The sequence below is a fragment of the Miniopterus schreibersii genome (assembly GCF_964146895.1).
Source record: "Miniopterus schreibersii genome assembly, chromosome: 16".
Classification (NCBI taxonomy): Eukaryota; Metazoa; Chordata; class Mammalia; order Chiroptera; family Miniopteridae; genus Miniopterus; species Miniopterus schreibersii.
In genome coordinates, this window is record NC_138116.1 from 148,104 (window position 1) to 164,206 (window position 16,103).

Consider the following 16,103-nt stretch of genomic DNA (forward strand, 5'->3'; position numbering starts at 1 on the left):
AATAGGGGACAGTTTGAACAAGAAAAGTAACACTGATGGGCAGAACCCCCGGGCCTAGTCCTGCAGGAGCAGTGTGACTGCTGCAGTGGTCGGTGGCCAGGCTGCTGGCTGTGTGTGTGGCGAGTCACACAATGGGAATAAACGCTGCAGAGGCACCCAGGCCGGGACCCCCAGAGGTTCTCCACACACTTACCCTTCTACACTGACCTTGCTAGAAGGGTGTTATTTTCTATTTATTCTTGAGACTCATCACTTGAAAGAAAATTTAGAAACAAAGAGCCGATGTGCACTTAGAATTTGTAAGATGCAAATGGGTGTCCTCAGCCGCCTTCACTTCCCAGTAAAGCTGCACACAGCACTCCACGGGGCGTCTGCAGCAGAACTCACTTTTAGTCCAGTGAGTTCAAGCCTTTCACCGGAAAGAAGTGAACATGGCTTTTATACAAGGGCAACTCGTATAAAATGAAAAGCTGACAGTGTCCATGGAAGGGCCTGGAGCAGCCTACTAAGGAGCCCACCCACAAGGTCCCCACCATGGGAACTATGGCAACAGAGCCCACACCAGGCCTGCCGAGGTGCAGACTCTCCTCACAAGCCACCAGGGAAAGCCTGAACCCAGAATAGTCACCTTCGCACCAGAAGGCAGAGCCACTCCCCCTTCCAGCCACAGTTCTGCCTGGGGCCAGGAAGGCTTCACCAGCTACTCTGGTGAGAAGTCCATCAACACACACCTAGGCCTTAGCTGGTTTTGCTCAGTGGTTAGAGTGTTGGCCCAGACTGAAAGGTCCTGGGTTTGATTCTGGCCAAGGACACATACCTTGGTTGCAAGCTCGGTCCCCAGTCAGGGCGCGTGCAGGAGGCAACCAATCGATGTCTCTCTCTCACACAGATGTCCCCCCCCCCACTCTCTCTGAAAAGCAATGGAAGAAATATGCTCGGTGAGGATAAAAACACAACAAAAAACAAAAACCCCACACACTTAGAAGAAAACCACCACCGCGTCACTCGGGAGGCATGACGCTCCACAGGACACACAGTACAGGACAGTGACAGGGACAACTACGAAAGAACCCCGTGACCTTAGAGACATCTGGCCAACAACCATGGAAACCAGAGACCATGAGGGTCCCAGACCCAACTGCGTCCTGGAGGTGCTAGTGGGTCTGGGACAAGCACCGCTCGAGGCCACACAGGGCAGTCTGCGGGGGGCAGGTCTGAATGTTAGTGGGAATGAGGGATGAAGGCTGCATCTAAATCTCACCATGGACAGACCTGTCCAGAAAAGGGGATTCTAGGAGGGGCATAGACTTTAAGAAAACGAACATCAAGCCCAGCCCAGCCAGAGTGGCTCAGTTGGTTGAATGTCGTCCCATAAACTGAAAGGTCATGGGTCAGATTCCTGGTCAGGGTACATGCCCCAGGTTTCAGGCTTGATCCCCAGTATGGGGCATGCAGGAGGCAGCCAATCAATGTTTTTCCCTCCCTCCCTCCCTGCCTCCCTCCCTCCCTGCCTCCCTCCCTCCCTTTCCCTTTCCCTCTAAAATCAATAAAAACTTTTTTTTTTTTTAAAGGAAATGAATGTGAAGTACAAGCACAACTGAGAATGCCCAGATGAGCAGAGTGCAGTGCCAGCTCCGAGGAAGGGCCAGAAAAGGTGCACACGCTAAACCCAGCAAGCTCAGGGGAGGCCTCACAAACTCAGGCACCGAGCATAACTACACAGAATGGTCTGAACATAAAAGTTCCTAACTAAGAGCAAGTATGGAGGTGGTCACGTCCTGGCCTGCAGCTTCCTTGACAAAGGTCAGCCTTTACCTCAAGTGAACCTGTCTATGGCCTTTGTGCATCTAAGATAACAAACCTTTGAAATGTCAGAGCAATCTCCTGTCCAGAGCCCTCAGGGCACGAGACCAAAGAGCCCCTCACGTTATCTCGTTGCCAGCACAGCATCTCCAAGTGCTGTGAACGTCATCACCCACCCTGTACCTGCCAATGTCAAGGAAGGAATGCGTCTCGCTGTTCTACTCGTATCCAATTCCAGAGATTTCCCTGCTTTGCTTTCTCCTGCCCCCTTCATTTACCACCAACAGATTTCATGGGACCCCCTTACGTCTGCCCCTTTGATTCTAATGTATAAAATCAGGTGCAAAACTGCCATTCTCCAGAACATTTTCTAAATATGTGGAGGTTTTGCTTCCCAGGAATTGTCATCAGTTTGGCTCCAATAAACTCAAAAATTCTCTATAGGTTTGGACGTTTCTCATTTCGACACCAGCATGGGGAGGGCCCCGCTCTGAGCCCTGCACAGGCCCAGGAACTCAGGAAAGCTGGAGGACAGGAGAGGCCAAGACAGACAAGAGCAAATGTGAAGAGGCTGATGTGCACAACCTATGGTCATGTTAAAAAGCCATTAAGAGCCCTGGAAAATGTGGCTCAGTGGTTAGAGTGTCAGCCTGCACACCAAAGGGTCATGGGTTCAATTCCCGGCCAAGGGCACGTACCTAGATTGCAGGTTCGATCCCCAGCCCCAGTCGGGGCGCATGCGGGAGGCAATCGATGTGTCTCTCTCACATCATTACTTCTCTCTCCGCCCCCCACTCCCAAAGATGAATACATAAATAAAGCAATTAAGAAAAGTGAAAAGGCAAACCACAGATGGGGAAGGAAATTCTGGCAAATACTATGTCTCCAAAGACTCATACCCAGAATATGTGAAGACGCTGATAGCTCAACAACAACACAGATCATGAGACTATTCAATGAGCAAAAGATCTAAACAGTCACTTCTCGGAAGACAGAGGAGACATAAAGACCACTAGTCACCCGGGAAATGCACGCCCACAGGGCTGGCTCCAATGAGGACAAGCAGTAGCTCTCCACTGCTGCTGGTGGGAGGAAAATGTCACAGCCGCATCAGAAAGGTCTCAGTTGTGTGTGTTTTTAATATATCTTTATTAATTTCAGAGAGAGAAAGGAAGAGGGAGAGAGATAGAAACATCAATGATGAGAGAGTCATTGATAGGCTGCCTCCTGCATGCCCCCTGCTGGGGATCGAGCCTGCAACCCGGGCATGTGCCCTGACCAGGAATCGAACCACGATCTCCTGGATCCTAGGTCGATATTCAACCGCTGAGCCACGCCTGCCCAGGAGGTCTCAGTGTCTTAAAAGCAGAGAGGACCAACCCAGTGTCCATCACCTGGAGAGCAAGTAAGCACACAAGCACACCCACAGCACCAAGTCCCACACAGCAACACACAGGAATACCCACATGCATGCGACCATACGCCTCAGAGCCATCACGCTCCAAGAAGAAATGAGTCCCAAAGACTTTGCAGAGTAAGTCCATCTACATGAAATAGAAAAGATGGCTCTGGTGCTGGGGAGCAGGTGCAGGCGCAGGGTGTGGGGCAGGAGGGCGGAGGGAAGTATCAGGAAACATAGCTGCCTTGTTGGGGCTGTAGCCACAGGAGCCTCTGCGACCCCCAAGGCCATCAGACTCCACACTTCAACCAGCAAGCATCAAGGGATTCTCCATAAGCTTAAAAGACCAACATGGTTAACCTCTCAGTTCTTGATGAGAAGTGACTGTGAAAACACATTCAAATAAAATAAGCACAGGACGGACCCTATAGGACAACCAGACAAGAGGCCACTGAGTGATGAGGGTTAGCAAACCAGCCAGTGAGCTTTCTCAATGAGGCACAAAACATAAAAACTTCAGGTTGGTAAAGCTTACCTGTATAACTGGCGATCATAAAGCTAAAAATAAAAAGAAAGTTCTTTAGTTATATAAATTTGGGTTTTAAAAGTAGGTATTTAACATTAACTGTGGGAAAGCAAAAGCAGGGCCCCAGGAACATTTCTCAGGCTGGGCAGGCCTCAGGGACAGAGCCCACTTTCCCTTCTGTGAGCACCTCACTGAGCCCCCATATGGGTTCTCTCGTTTAACCCTCACCACAGCCTAACTTGGGAGGGAAACCGAAGCACAGAGAGGGGAGAGGGGGGGAGAGAGGGGAGAGAGGGTGGCTAGTGACTGCCCCTCGATCGCCTCTCAGGCAGAAAATGAATCTCTCCCCCAATGCTGCTTTTCCCTCCAAAAAGCCCAGGAGTGCCCATGCATCTCCACACAGCCTTTCATTCTCCCAAAAACCCCAGGAAGTGGGAATCACCCAGGCTTTACAGAAAAAGGAAGCCACGGCGCAGCGGCCACATGGCCACCGTTTCTGAATCTGCTGCCTCCCAGCACTACTGGCTCACATACTGTCACGCTGTCCTGACAGCGGGAGGTGAAGAGGCAAGACTCCACTGTACAGTGACAAGAAAGAAGACAAGTGGCTTAGCCACAATCACAAAGCAGGCTCGTGGCCCAGATAAGGAGTCGGAAATCCAATGTGCATTATTATACAAAGAATATAGAAGTCTACCTGGGACAAAAGGGAAGCAATTTAATGCCTCATCATGACTGATGTCCTATAATACTGAGACCTGCAGCTCATACCTTCCCTCTATGAATCATAGGAGCGTTGGAGAAGCTGAAAACTCAGAAAACCCACAGCCACCTTCTCAGAGCAGCACCTCAGATTTCAATGTAATTTCAGACTCAGGATGCCCACTGCAAAGGCACAGCTGGGAATCCAAGGTCTTCGTGCCCGCCTGTGGTCTCCATGAGAACAGGCCACCACTGTGACGGGATGGGGAGCGAGGCCCAAGCTGAGTTACCTGCACCTGCCAGACTGCACTGGCCCAGCTGACAGCCCTGCGTCTGGCCCTGGGACACTGGCCACATGAGAAGAGATGCTCTTCCCACCCACATGATCCCTGAGGAGCTGGCCTAGGGAGAGCAGAGAACCGCTCCCCTCTGATGGAGCCCAGGGCTGCCACTGCCCCGGGATTGAGCATCTGCAGCAAATTTCTCGTCATTAGACCCCAGCCTTCGAACAGGGCTGAGGGTAGAGAGAGTTTGAGGTCAGGGGGACACCACCAGACACACCCACCTGCTGGTGAATCTGCTTCAGGCCCTGCACTGCCGTCTCATCCAGGTAGTCTGCAACCGGCCTGCAGGAGTTCAAACACAGCATATGGGACCCTGAGCACCATGGCAGCCCAGGCTCAGAGAGACCTACATCATATTCAGGCACTTCACCCACTCCCGCCAACACCTGCAGAAGGTACTCCCCTAAAGTAACACCCACTCAAAGGGGTAGCCATAGGGACCAAATTGGTAAAGCTGGGACCCATGTGCAGTTTGCTGACAGCAGAGCCAGTCGTCCCCCCCGCCGCAGATGGGGAGCAGCAGGCTGACAACTGCCGGTGTGATGCTTGGAAGAGACTCGACCGGTGGAGGTGAGGGCCCTGTGGCAGATAGGAGCCCCCACACAGCCTCACTGCCATCCTGGAAAAGCTGCTCACAAGGCTGGCCCTTGACTGGCATTTGGAACTTCAGTTTCTGGAGGTGCTCACCATTCCCTAATGGACAAGGATGACTGTGTCCAAACTGCGCGAGCCACATGGTTTATGCTGAAGCCTGGCTATCTGCTGGGAGTCCGAAATTTTTGTGTGCAGGTAGATACCCACAAGACTAAACCCAAGAGAAACCTGGGCACACCTCTCGGACCCTCCCTGGTGGATGATACCTGCACCGTCTCGCAGTTGGTGCTGGGGCATTAGGCTCCTGTGTGGCTGCACCAGCCCTCAGCCCACAGACACCAAGTCTCCCCATGTGGACGGCCCTCATGAAACTGCCTGTGAGTCCCAGCTGTGGGGTGGAAGACCACCCACCCTCCAGGGCTCGAAGGTCAGGAGACAGGTCAGCTCGGCCTTTCACTATCGTTCTGCCCCTGGAACCACCTAATGACGTGACACAACTTAAAATATTTTTCTCACACTGGAGTTTAAGGACCAGGTCACGGCTGTCCAGTGTGTGGTGGGCTTTTACTTCTGAGCCAAGTCAGTTGGGAAGAAAGTAAGAAAAATCAAAATCAAATGGTTGTTTCCTCAACACTCGTGTGCGGATTTGCACGAAGGGGCCCACTGCCTGCATCCTCACTATGCACACCCACTTCCCCAGCTGACAAAGCTCCCAGTAGAAACTTTTAAATCTATGCTCTGATATTTAAGTTATTAAAAGTGACAAGTGATGAAGAATACTGAATATATGAGCTACTCAACACGGTCTCTGAAAACCCGCATTGCTTTTATAAAATAACCCACTACCTCAGAAAGAGGGAGGCGACGTGAGGACACAGCCACAGCGGACCTCACTTACTGAAGACACTGCGTCCATCAAAGTCAAGGCCGACCCTCCACCCATAAGATTAGGACTCGCCGAGGGCTCAGACAGAGGTTAGTGTCCTCAGCACTGAAGTGTGTTTACAGCAGGTGCACACACTGTTTGGATATGAGGCTACTGCTCCCTCAGTGGCCTACAGTATGGTGTAAACGTAGCTGCTACGTGCACCGGGAAGCCCAGACATTCAGGGGACTCCCTACATTGCGATCCTTGCTATACAGCAGTCGGGAACCAAGCTCCGAGGTCTGCCTATATGCAACACTTGTGGCCATCAGCGGCCTCCATCTGGCCACATGCTCACTGGCTCCCTGAGTGAGAGGTGGGTGGCCCATCAGAGGCCACAACTCAGAGGACCACTGACAAACTTCAGCAAATAAAACGTTAAGACTCTGCCCCATGGGCATAAGGAACAAAAAGGAAGTGGGTGGGGTCACGGCTCTCGACCACTGAGTTCAGTGGGGCTTCTCCTACCTGTCCTCCTGCACCGCCAGTGTGTACAGGCTGTGGGCAACCTCCGCACAGGCAAGCACAGCCCCGTGCCGTGTGTGCAGGTCAGGACTCCGTGTCATTGACAGCAGGCGTGGGAAAACTGCAAAGGACGAGACAAGAGAAGAGGTCGCATGAGCACACCAGGTGACGTGTCAGACTCAGACTCAGGATCCAAAGGGAGAAAGACACCTGCTGAGAGTTCTCTGTCAGGGTCGTTATTCCAACACCCAGGACTTAATCTGATGTCGCCAAGAGGCCAGGCTTCCTGGCACCCAGGCAAGTGAGCAGGACCGTGACCAAGGATGTCTCTCGCTCCCCAAATAGCACATGCTCCCCGGGTTCCCGGACACAAGGTGGGTAGCATGGATGAGGTCTTTCCTGTGGCTAAGTGGCCGGCAGGGGCTCTGCCTGGGGCAGAACAAGATGGGCCAAGCTGCAGGATCCCCATCATACTCGGTGAAACTCAGCTCAGCAGCCTGCTCAGGGCAGAGAAGCCTCTAGGCCTTTGTGCTCTGGGGACAGAAAGCAGAGTCACAGGGTCCTCACAGCCTGGTGGAGAGTGTGACAAGGAGCCACGTACACACTGCTTGGCCCCACCAACCTGGGGACATCACTCCCTAAAAGCCTCTGAGCCTCAACTCCCTAAAAGCACAAGTGCAGCTGTGTGGCAGGCTGGTAGCATCAGTGTCTGAGGATCAGGGAAACCCCTTATCCCCAGGGCCATTAGAGCTCCTGAACTGGGAAGAAAGGACAATGCCTCCGTTCAAGCAGCAAAGATCATCAATTACAGGTAAGTAAGCGCCATGCAAGATTCCTGACATGGATACATGGATTTAATTAACAGACCACAAAGCTGAAAGGGCCCTCAGAACTACTGAGCATCCCAGAGTGTGTTAAACACACCTATAAGTAAAATCAGTAACTGCGAAAGAAGAACCACGATTTGCCCACTAGTTCCTCACTCTAATAAACGTCTGTGGGAATAAGTATAATTTCAAGAAATGGGTATATGTTTCCTCACACTGGTATCAGATGCTTACTTATTCCCAGAAGACAAGATGGGACAAGATGGGTTCTTCCCGTAAAGACAGTGAAATGTAATCGATTGGGACGCAGCTGCGCCATCTCAGGGCAGTGCAGCCGGAGGTGGGTTCTGCACCCTCAAGAGGTCAGCCACACAGCACGGCAGGTGTGCCCAAGGCCATGAGCTACTCAGGAAGCAGCTCATTTTTTAGTTTATTACATGATAAAAAGATAAAACTAGTAAAATAATTTAAAAGAGCTATTTCTGAAGTACACGTGACACACACAATTCCATCAATTCCCTGCTGTGACCAGCACCCACGCCAAGGGCACAGCCTAGGAGTTCCCGTAGGACACACACCGTAGCATCCGCAGCATCTGTCCTTGGAGAGACCTTGGCACTAGTTTGTATTCTGCCCCCCCAATTCTCAGCAGGAAAGAAACACATTACACTCAGCTCCCCAAGGCCTTGAAACCAGCAGGATGGCCCGTCCAAGGCTTCCTGTTCACGGTGCACGTGTGTGCAAGTGCACACATCTGTGTGTGTCTGTGTTGCACACACCTGTGAGTGTACGAGGCTCCCACAGCCCCACAGGACGGCTGGAGCACACCTACCCTGAGTAGCGCTGTATGCGGGTGCCTGCTGGACCAGGTTATGCAGCGCCTTCGCTGACAGCTCTCTGATGACCCTGGGACAGAAAATTGTTAGTTCCTTCATTTTAATGATTCTAGATTTATTCAACTCATGAAAAGAGAGAGTCTACATGAGTCAACTGGCCAATGAGTCAAAATCACTACTGAAAAACACCCAAACAAGTAATAGGCCCTGATTGTAACACATGAGGAAGAGAGTTTACCAAATGAGGCACCTAAAACACAAGCCTGTCTTGGGGCACAGCTGCCATCTCCGAGGTGCTGGGTGGCAAAGCGTCCCCACCCCCCACCCCCCAATGGGACTCGGAAGATGGGAAGAACCATGAGAGGACCTGAAACTATGAGCTTTTAGAATAAAACCGGGGAAAGCTTCATTAGATTTGGCAACGATTTCTTGGGTATGACACCAAAGGCACAGGCAACAAAAGTAAAAAAAATAGGTAAATTGATAAAAAATAAACTGGACTACATTAAAATTTAAAACTTCTGATTGTATCAAAAGAAACCATCAGCACAGTGAAAAGGCAGCCTATGGAATGGGAGAAAGCATCTGCAAATCATGTTTCTGATAAGGGCTGGTATCTAGAATATAGAAAAAACTCCTACAACAAATGATTAACTGCATTTAAAAATGGGCAAAGATTTGAAGAGACATTTCTCCAGAGGTCCTGGTGAGGATTTGGGGAAACTGAAATCTTTGTGCATTCCTAGTGGGGATGTAAAATGGTGCAGCCACTAGGGAAAAAGTGTGGTTTTTGAGGTTTCTAAAAAAAATTAGAATAGAATTACCTCATGATATAACCACCCTACTTCCGGGTACACATCCAAAAGAACTGAGGAGCGGGGACTCAAAATATTTGGATGTCCCTGTTCACAGCAGCGTGATCCGCAATAGCCAAGACACAGAAGCAAATTAAGGGTCCGTCGATGGATGAACGGATCAGGACAATGTGGCACGTCTGACAACGGAACATTACTCAGCATTAAAAAGGAAGGACATTCTGACTCCTGCTACAACATGGATGGACCTGAGGACATTAGGCTCAGTGAAATCAGCCAGTCACAGGGGACTAACATTGTGATTCCATACGAGGTTCCTAGAGCAGTCAGATTCATAGAGACAGAAAGTAGGATGGTGGGTGCCAGGGGCTGGGGGAAGGGGAAAGGAGGAATCATTGTTTCATGGGGACAGAGTTTCGGTTTTGCAAGATGAAAAGTTCTGGAACTGTTTGCACAACAAGGTGAATGTGCTTAACACTACTGAACTGTACACTGAAAACGGTAAAGAGAATAAATGGACCAATACCTCTTAAAAACATACACCACTAAAGGTATAACAGAACACCTATACGGGACAAGGCATACTACTGAAGAGTGTTAGTAAAGAAATCTGTAAGAGTCGAATCACTATGAAATACCTGAATCTAATGTAAAATTGTAAGTCAGCTATACTCTAATAAAAAATAATAAAACACGGTTTACAAAAGAATTCTGTAGGGATCCCCTTAAATAAACACAGAAACGCAACACTTACCCATCCCAATGGCTGACCTTCATGGTGAGCAGGTGATCTATCATTGGTTGTGTGTACTCAGGAAAGCCGGCAATAAACATGCTGAAAAAGACAATATTCAGAGACAGCGAGGACGTGGAGGAACCGCCCACTCACACACTGCTTGTGAGAATGTAAAATGGTGCCACACGCAAACAGTTTCCTAAGTTAAATATACAGAAATCCCCTTGTAAGTATTTACCCAAGGAACTGATGAGAAGGACTGTACACAAAGATGTTCACTTCATAACATTCACAACAGCACAGAGTGGGCAGGGGCCATTGGCCAAGACGGAGAGACCACAGACCACGCTGTGTGAGCAGGAGCAGACGCAGATGCTCTCCAGGCGCAGGGCGGAGCGCTCTGTACACAGCACCCAGATGTATGTCCTGCCAACACGGTTGCACAGAGTTGCCTCCTCGTTTCTAACAGCTGAACATTACCATCTGACCATCCTCGGGTGCTGAGCACGTATGTAGTTCCCACCTTGTGCACATGTGCCCCATCAGTGTGGATGGAAGGAAGTCAACACACTCAAATGTGGGACATGACCAAGTCCACAGGGGATAAAAGAAACTGGAGACAATGGGGATCTGGGATGGAACCGGGAGGCTGAAAGGTGAGACAGACTCGGTCTTCCCTGAACTCTCTTGCACCTTGACATGTATACCAGGCCCATGTACCACCTAACCCAAAAAACGCACTTTTACACTTCATACCTTTAACATGGCCAATCGCTTGCACACACTGAATCTGCCACGTCACCCACACAGCCCCACCATGGACGTGGCCATCATCTACATGTTACACAGCAGCTGAGAGACAAAGCAGAGGGCACAGAGAGCCAAGAAGGGGAAATAAGATTTCACAAGAATGCTGTGTGGGCACGTGTGTGTGTGTACCTGGGGTGAACATGAGTGCCAGGTGGGCATGCTTGTGCTACGGGCGTGAGATGGAGGAGTCTGCTTGGGGAGTGAGAGAAAGGAAAGCAGAAGCTTCTCCAGAAGTGGGTGGACTGAGAGCCCCTCTAAAAGGGATGGAACAGCTTAAGAGAGTTAAAAGGAAAGAGAAAATTCAGGACAGCTGACAAGCTGCGGGAAACAGAGCCAAGCCTTGACCCCTGGTCCCACATCACCTAAGGGCCCCTGGCGCCACCCAACAGACAGGCCCGCCTCAGGACAGTGTGCAGAAGCTGGCAGGATTCCAGAAACAGGCAGAGGAACGACCTCTGGCCTCACAGGAAGAGTGGACGGAGGCCTTTGCCCAGGTGCTGGTCCAAGGTCTGGCACCAACTAGCAGCTGACCTCAGAGATGCCTGCTGAGCCACCAGCCCGGCACTGCGCAGCACTTGCTGAGTGCTCAGCGTCTGTGAAGAGGCCAAGGAGGGCATCCAGCAGAGGGTGGAGGGCAAGGGAGAGAAGCCTGAGGAGACAGCAGGCTGGTGTGTGACAGGCACGAGATGCCTCTGACCAGCACTTTAGACAATGGCAGGAAGGAGGGATCGGTGGCAGGCTCTTCAAGTGTCCAGGACAGAACAAGCTGGACGAAGGCAACGGCTGAGTGGAGAAGCAGGACAAGGAGCGTTTGAGGGCTATTAAGGATGCAGAAGTGACAGAACCAGGTCACCAACCGGATGTTAGAAACGAGAAAGAAGCAAAACTGAGCTGGCTGCACGGCGTGCTATGTACTGAGGGGATCTACAGAGGGAAACAGCACAAACTGCTTCCTTGGTTTGAAGAGCTCAGCAGACAGGAATGTGCAAAACTGTTGGAGAACAAACGGCTAGAAAGCAAAATATGACAAAATGCATTTTAAGGAGGACACACAGGACTGCAGATGTCAGAAACCTGTTAAGGAAATTACAACAGCAAGAGACAAGCCAACAGAGTGTGCCAATGACTGCGAGCCCAGCAGAAAAGAGCCTGTGCTCACACACCCAGGACCACAGTGGAGACAAGGGGCAGGACATGGGATGGAATGACTGTGAGGCTAAAGGAGCGGACACACACCTCGTGACCCCATCTACAGGCACCCTAGAAAAGCTGAGCTTGGGGTCAGAGGGCTCTGAGGCAGCGGGGCTGGGTACGAGGACTGCTCGAGTGACAGAACATTCCCCACTGACTCTGGTTCCACATCAGCCAAAACCACACTTTAAATGAGTGAATTTTACTCTATGTAAATTATATGTAATAAAACAGATGAGCAAAAATAAAGCTGACTTTTTTAAAAAAGGTTTGTGTTAGAACCCTGGCCAGTTTGTTCAGTGGTTAGAGCGTCAGCCTGCAGACTGAAGGGTCTGGGTTCGATTCCAGCCACGGGCATGTGCCTCGGCTGCAGGCTCGATCCCTGGCCCCAGCTGGGGCACGAGCAGGAGGCAACCAATCGAGGTACTGCTCTCACACCAATGTTCCTCCCTCTCTCTCCCTCCCCGCCCGGCCGCCTTCAACTCTCTGAAAAGCAATGAAAAAATATTCTCAGGTGAGGATTAAAAAATTTTTTTTAAAAAAGGCTTGTTAGGAATGCAGAGGACACTGACCAAGTCAGGCCAGGAAAACGCCTGCAGACCATGGGACCCGTGCTTAGAACACATGAGGAATTCTCAAATCCTCAGCAAGAAAACTCACCCATAAACAGACAGGCAACAGATTTGTCAAATATACCCCTGAAAAGATGCTCCCTGTCATTAGTCATTGGGAAGACAAGCTGACCCCTCCTCCTGCACATCCGCTAAAATAGCTGAAATTAAAGAGATTGACCACAGCAAGGGCTTGCGGGAACGGAGGAAACAGCGCTCACCGCAGCCGGCCGGCACTGCCCCTCCTGGGCACTTAACCCAGAAAAGCGAGGGCTTGTCCACAGACAGACATGCACATGGACGTCCCCACAGCTGCATCTGTGACAGCCCCAGACTGGGAACACCCAGATATCCCTCAGCGGGCGAGTGCACAGACATCAGCACCCAAAGAACAGAGGGAAATCTCTAATGTACAAGCCACAGCCAGCGAGAGCAGTGCAACCTCAGGTCAGGGGGACCTGGAGCAGGGACACAGGAACCCTGATGCATGTTTCCTGTGTCACCTGCACTTTAGGAAAGCTGTTGAAATAACCAGAGACAGGACGTTCATCTCCCCCAGCCCCATGGCCCAGGTGCTTCCATTCGGTTCACCTTGAGTCCACATGTTGGAAACTCCACTCCCCAGAATCGTCTGCACACAGGCAGTGCCACCGCTCAGTTGTGCCACAAGCCCCTCGTAATCAGGGTGCAAAGCTGAGCACCTGACCACCTGACCTTCCCCAAACCCACAGGCATTTTCTCCTCACAGGTGTACCCTGCTGCAAGTGACCCCTTGGGCGCTCTCGAAACCCCTCCAACCTCCTCACAGCATCCACTCAACTCCAGCAGACCCACTTCCCATCCCTGACCACCTCCTTCCTTCTAGCTACCAAAATGCAGCCACTGCCACAAGTTTAACACACAGATATGACCATCAGATCGCGTGCCACAGCCTCAGGAAAACCCAAAGTCCTCACTTTGGCTCAAAAGTCCTGCCCAAGGGCTATCCCCTCAACACACACCAGGCTCCCTCTGCCATGCATCCCCTTCCCTCCACCACATCCAGGCTGATGGCAGGACCCAGGCATCTGCCCTACCATGGCCGAGGGGACAGCCCTGAGATCATGGGGTGCAGCCACAGACCCCGTTCTCACAGACGGCCTCTTGTCCACAGGAAGCATGCAAAATGCAGTGAAAGATCACCCTGAGCAAGGTCAGGTTCTCCACACGCCTCCACACAATGCACGGACCACATGGCACCAGGAACCTCAGCAACACGAAAACATGCCAAGGCTAACCACTGCTGATTATTTTAGCCATGAAACTCAGGGGAATATGGAAGGTTCTCCACATGAAATACATGTTCAGGTGTTAACAACCAAAGACAGGATGGACACAGAAGACTGTGAGGCCCAGAGGCCATGACGGTCAAGGGGGGGGGAAGATGCTAGAAACATGTTCAGTCACAGAGTCCTTCTGGGGAAGAGGCCAAGCACGGCGCATTTTCAAAAACATGCGTGCACGCCAGCTACGGACAAATGCAGTTCCTGCATGGTCTGCACTGCAGGGTATCAGGCATCTGTCCTTAGGACATGTGATGGTGAATGACTTTAAAATGCACTGCATGCTTCTCCCAGTTTAGGGCAAACACATCAGGCCGTAAAACCAACACTCTTCTCCTTGTGCTGTAGCAGGTGGACTAAGACACAGAAGGCATTTCCCAAACTTTGGTTACTGAGCTTTGCAGTAACTTCTGCAAACTGAACTCAGGGGCGTTAAATATTCATTCCTTGACCTGATTTCTCAAATACCTCTACCTCAGTGAGCTCGCAAACAGCCTGGACACAACTTCAACCTGGAGAGCACTATTTTATTGATGCAAAAAAAGAAACGCAGTCACTCCTAATCCAAGATTTCATTCTGAGAAACTCAATACCCGTGTGACGTCCAGGACAGCTGTCACAGCAGGCAAGGCACAGCTTGGCTTGCGGCCATTCTCAGTGAGAGGCCAGGCCCTCGACAGAACAGCACTAATAAAACAGGAAGACTAGAAGTGATTACCGGAAAGCGCGTTCCTTCCCAGTCACTCCCTCTGTTGGGTCCCGCACCCTCTCCACCACCCAATCTGCTGTCATTCCCGTAGACTGTCCAACACTTTGAATGTCCTCAAGCCTTTTCTCGAGTTTTACATAAGTGGAACATGTGTGTATGCGTCCAATCAGTGAGAAACAAGAGTTCTGATAACAGTTTCCAACTCCACCTTTAACTTTTCACACATAAATTACAATTACTTAATGGACCTTCCAGGACCAAGGAAGAAAATGGCAGAAGTTGACTATACACATCTAAATCAAAGAGGACGTTGTATTTCGTCATGAATATTAAAAACTTACCTTATGACCAGGAAACAGTTAGATCTGTTACCAACAGCAAAATAGTCAGCTGTGGTTAAAATGTCAATTCCGTGAGGAAAAGTACCCTAAGGAAAAAGGAGAGTAGAAAAAAGGTGAAAATAGTTTGAATGAGTAAAGGTGCCTGCACAGGGTCACCAGTCACATTCATGTACATTTACTTTACGAAGAGACGCAGGACAGGCGTCAACGGAGAGACTGCAGGCTACTGAAACTGCTCATCCACAGCCGCCAAGGCACAGTCACTTACTAAGCTCCCATCCCTGGCTGGACACAGCGCTAAAATTATTTGAACCACTTAAAAATATTTTTTTTCAAATGACTCAAATATTTCAACTTCAAAATGTTGTATGAGACCTTCCTTTAACCACACACCATAAAAACACAAGTTTCAACAGTATTAAAGCCAGATTCATTCGACCTGTGACCCCCACCAGACCATTAAATTCCATGTCTGTGCAACAACACTGGGAAAACATCATGGTCCAAATGGCTCCGAGCAGTCCAGGAGGCAACTAACACTGGGAGGCCTTGGAACCAGCACGCGGAACGCAGGCCCCAGGGTCAGGATAGCAAGCCTGGTTCTGCTACAAGATCCCTGATGAAACGGGCACTGAGCGGGCTGTGCTCTGGCACAGTCCTAATCCTGCTTTTTCCTCCCAAAAGTCCAGGCACCAAGTCTTGGAATTCTGGTTTTATCTATGGCATCCCTCTCTCAGGTGCCACCTCTCCTCACCTCTCCCTTCTGTCCTCTGTCCATCCTGAGCCTTCTGATGGGGCTCCCCTCAGCCCGACTTCTATCCCCAAGTCCCACAGGCCCATCACCACTTGTTCCCTGGTATCCCTTGCCAATTCCCTCACCCATAACACACTTACCATCAGCCCAGACCTGTCACCTGGCACACTCACCTCTCACCCCTTCTGACCAGAGCTCAGCTAGGGGTCTCCCAAACATCACCTGCCTCTGGCCCTTCTCCACCAGGCCCGCAAACACATCCTAGGGCTCTCATCATCACCCACAGTGTGAACAGCTCAGGGATAAAGGCCACACCTCCCAGCATGGCTGACCAGTGATGAGAGGTTAAGGGCCAGGGGGCACGATGATGCTGGCGGGCACTGAGAGGCGTCG

The 16,103-nt window shown here is 50.7% G+C and overlaps 1 protein-coding gene across 1 annotated transcript in view; it reads right to left on the reverse strand.

Annotated features, from left to right (window-relative positions):
* The window catches only part of TBCD (tubulin folding cofactor D), a 114,366-nt gene that overhangs the window by 21,055 nt on the left and 77,208 nt on the right, over positions 1-16,103 (reverse strand). Inside the window, exons 17-22 of the mRNA XM_081162739.1 lie at positions 14,957-15,042; positions 9,991-10,071; positions 8,418-8,491; positions 6,762-6,879; positions 4,996-5,056; positions 3,738-3,760 (exon numbers count right to left, since the gene is read on the reverse strand). Of these exons, the coding sequence (XP_081018865.1) occupies positions 3,738-3,760; positions 4,996-5,056; positions 6,762-6,879; positions 8,418-8,491; positions 9,991-10,071; positions 14,957-15,042 (443 nt within the window). The remainder of the gene's footprint in view (positions 1-3,737; positions 3,761-4,995; positions 5,057-6,761; positions 6,880-8,417; positions 8,492-9,990; positions 10,072-14,956; positions 15,043-16,103) is intronic.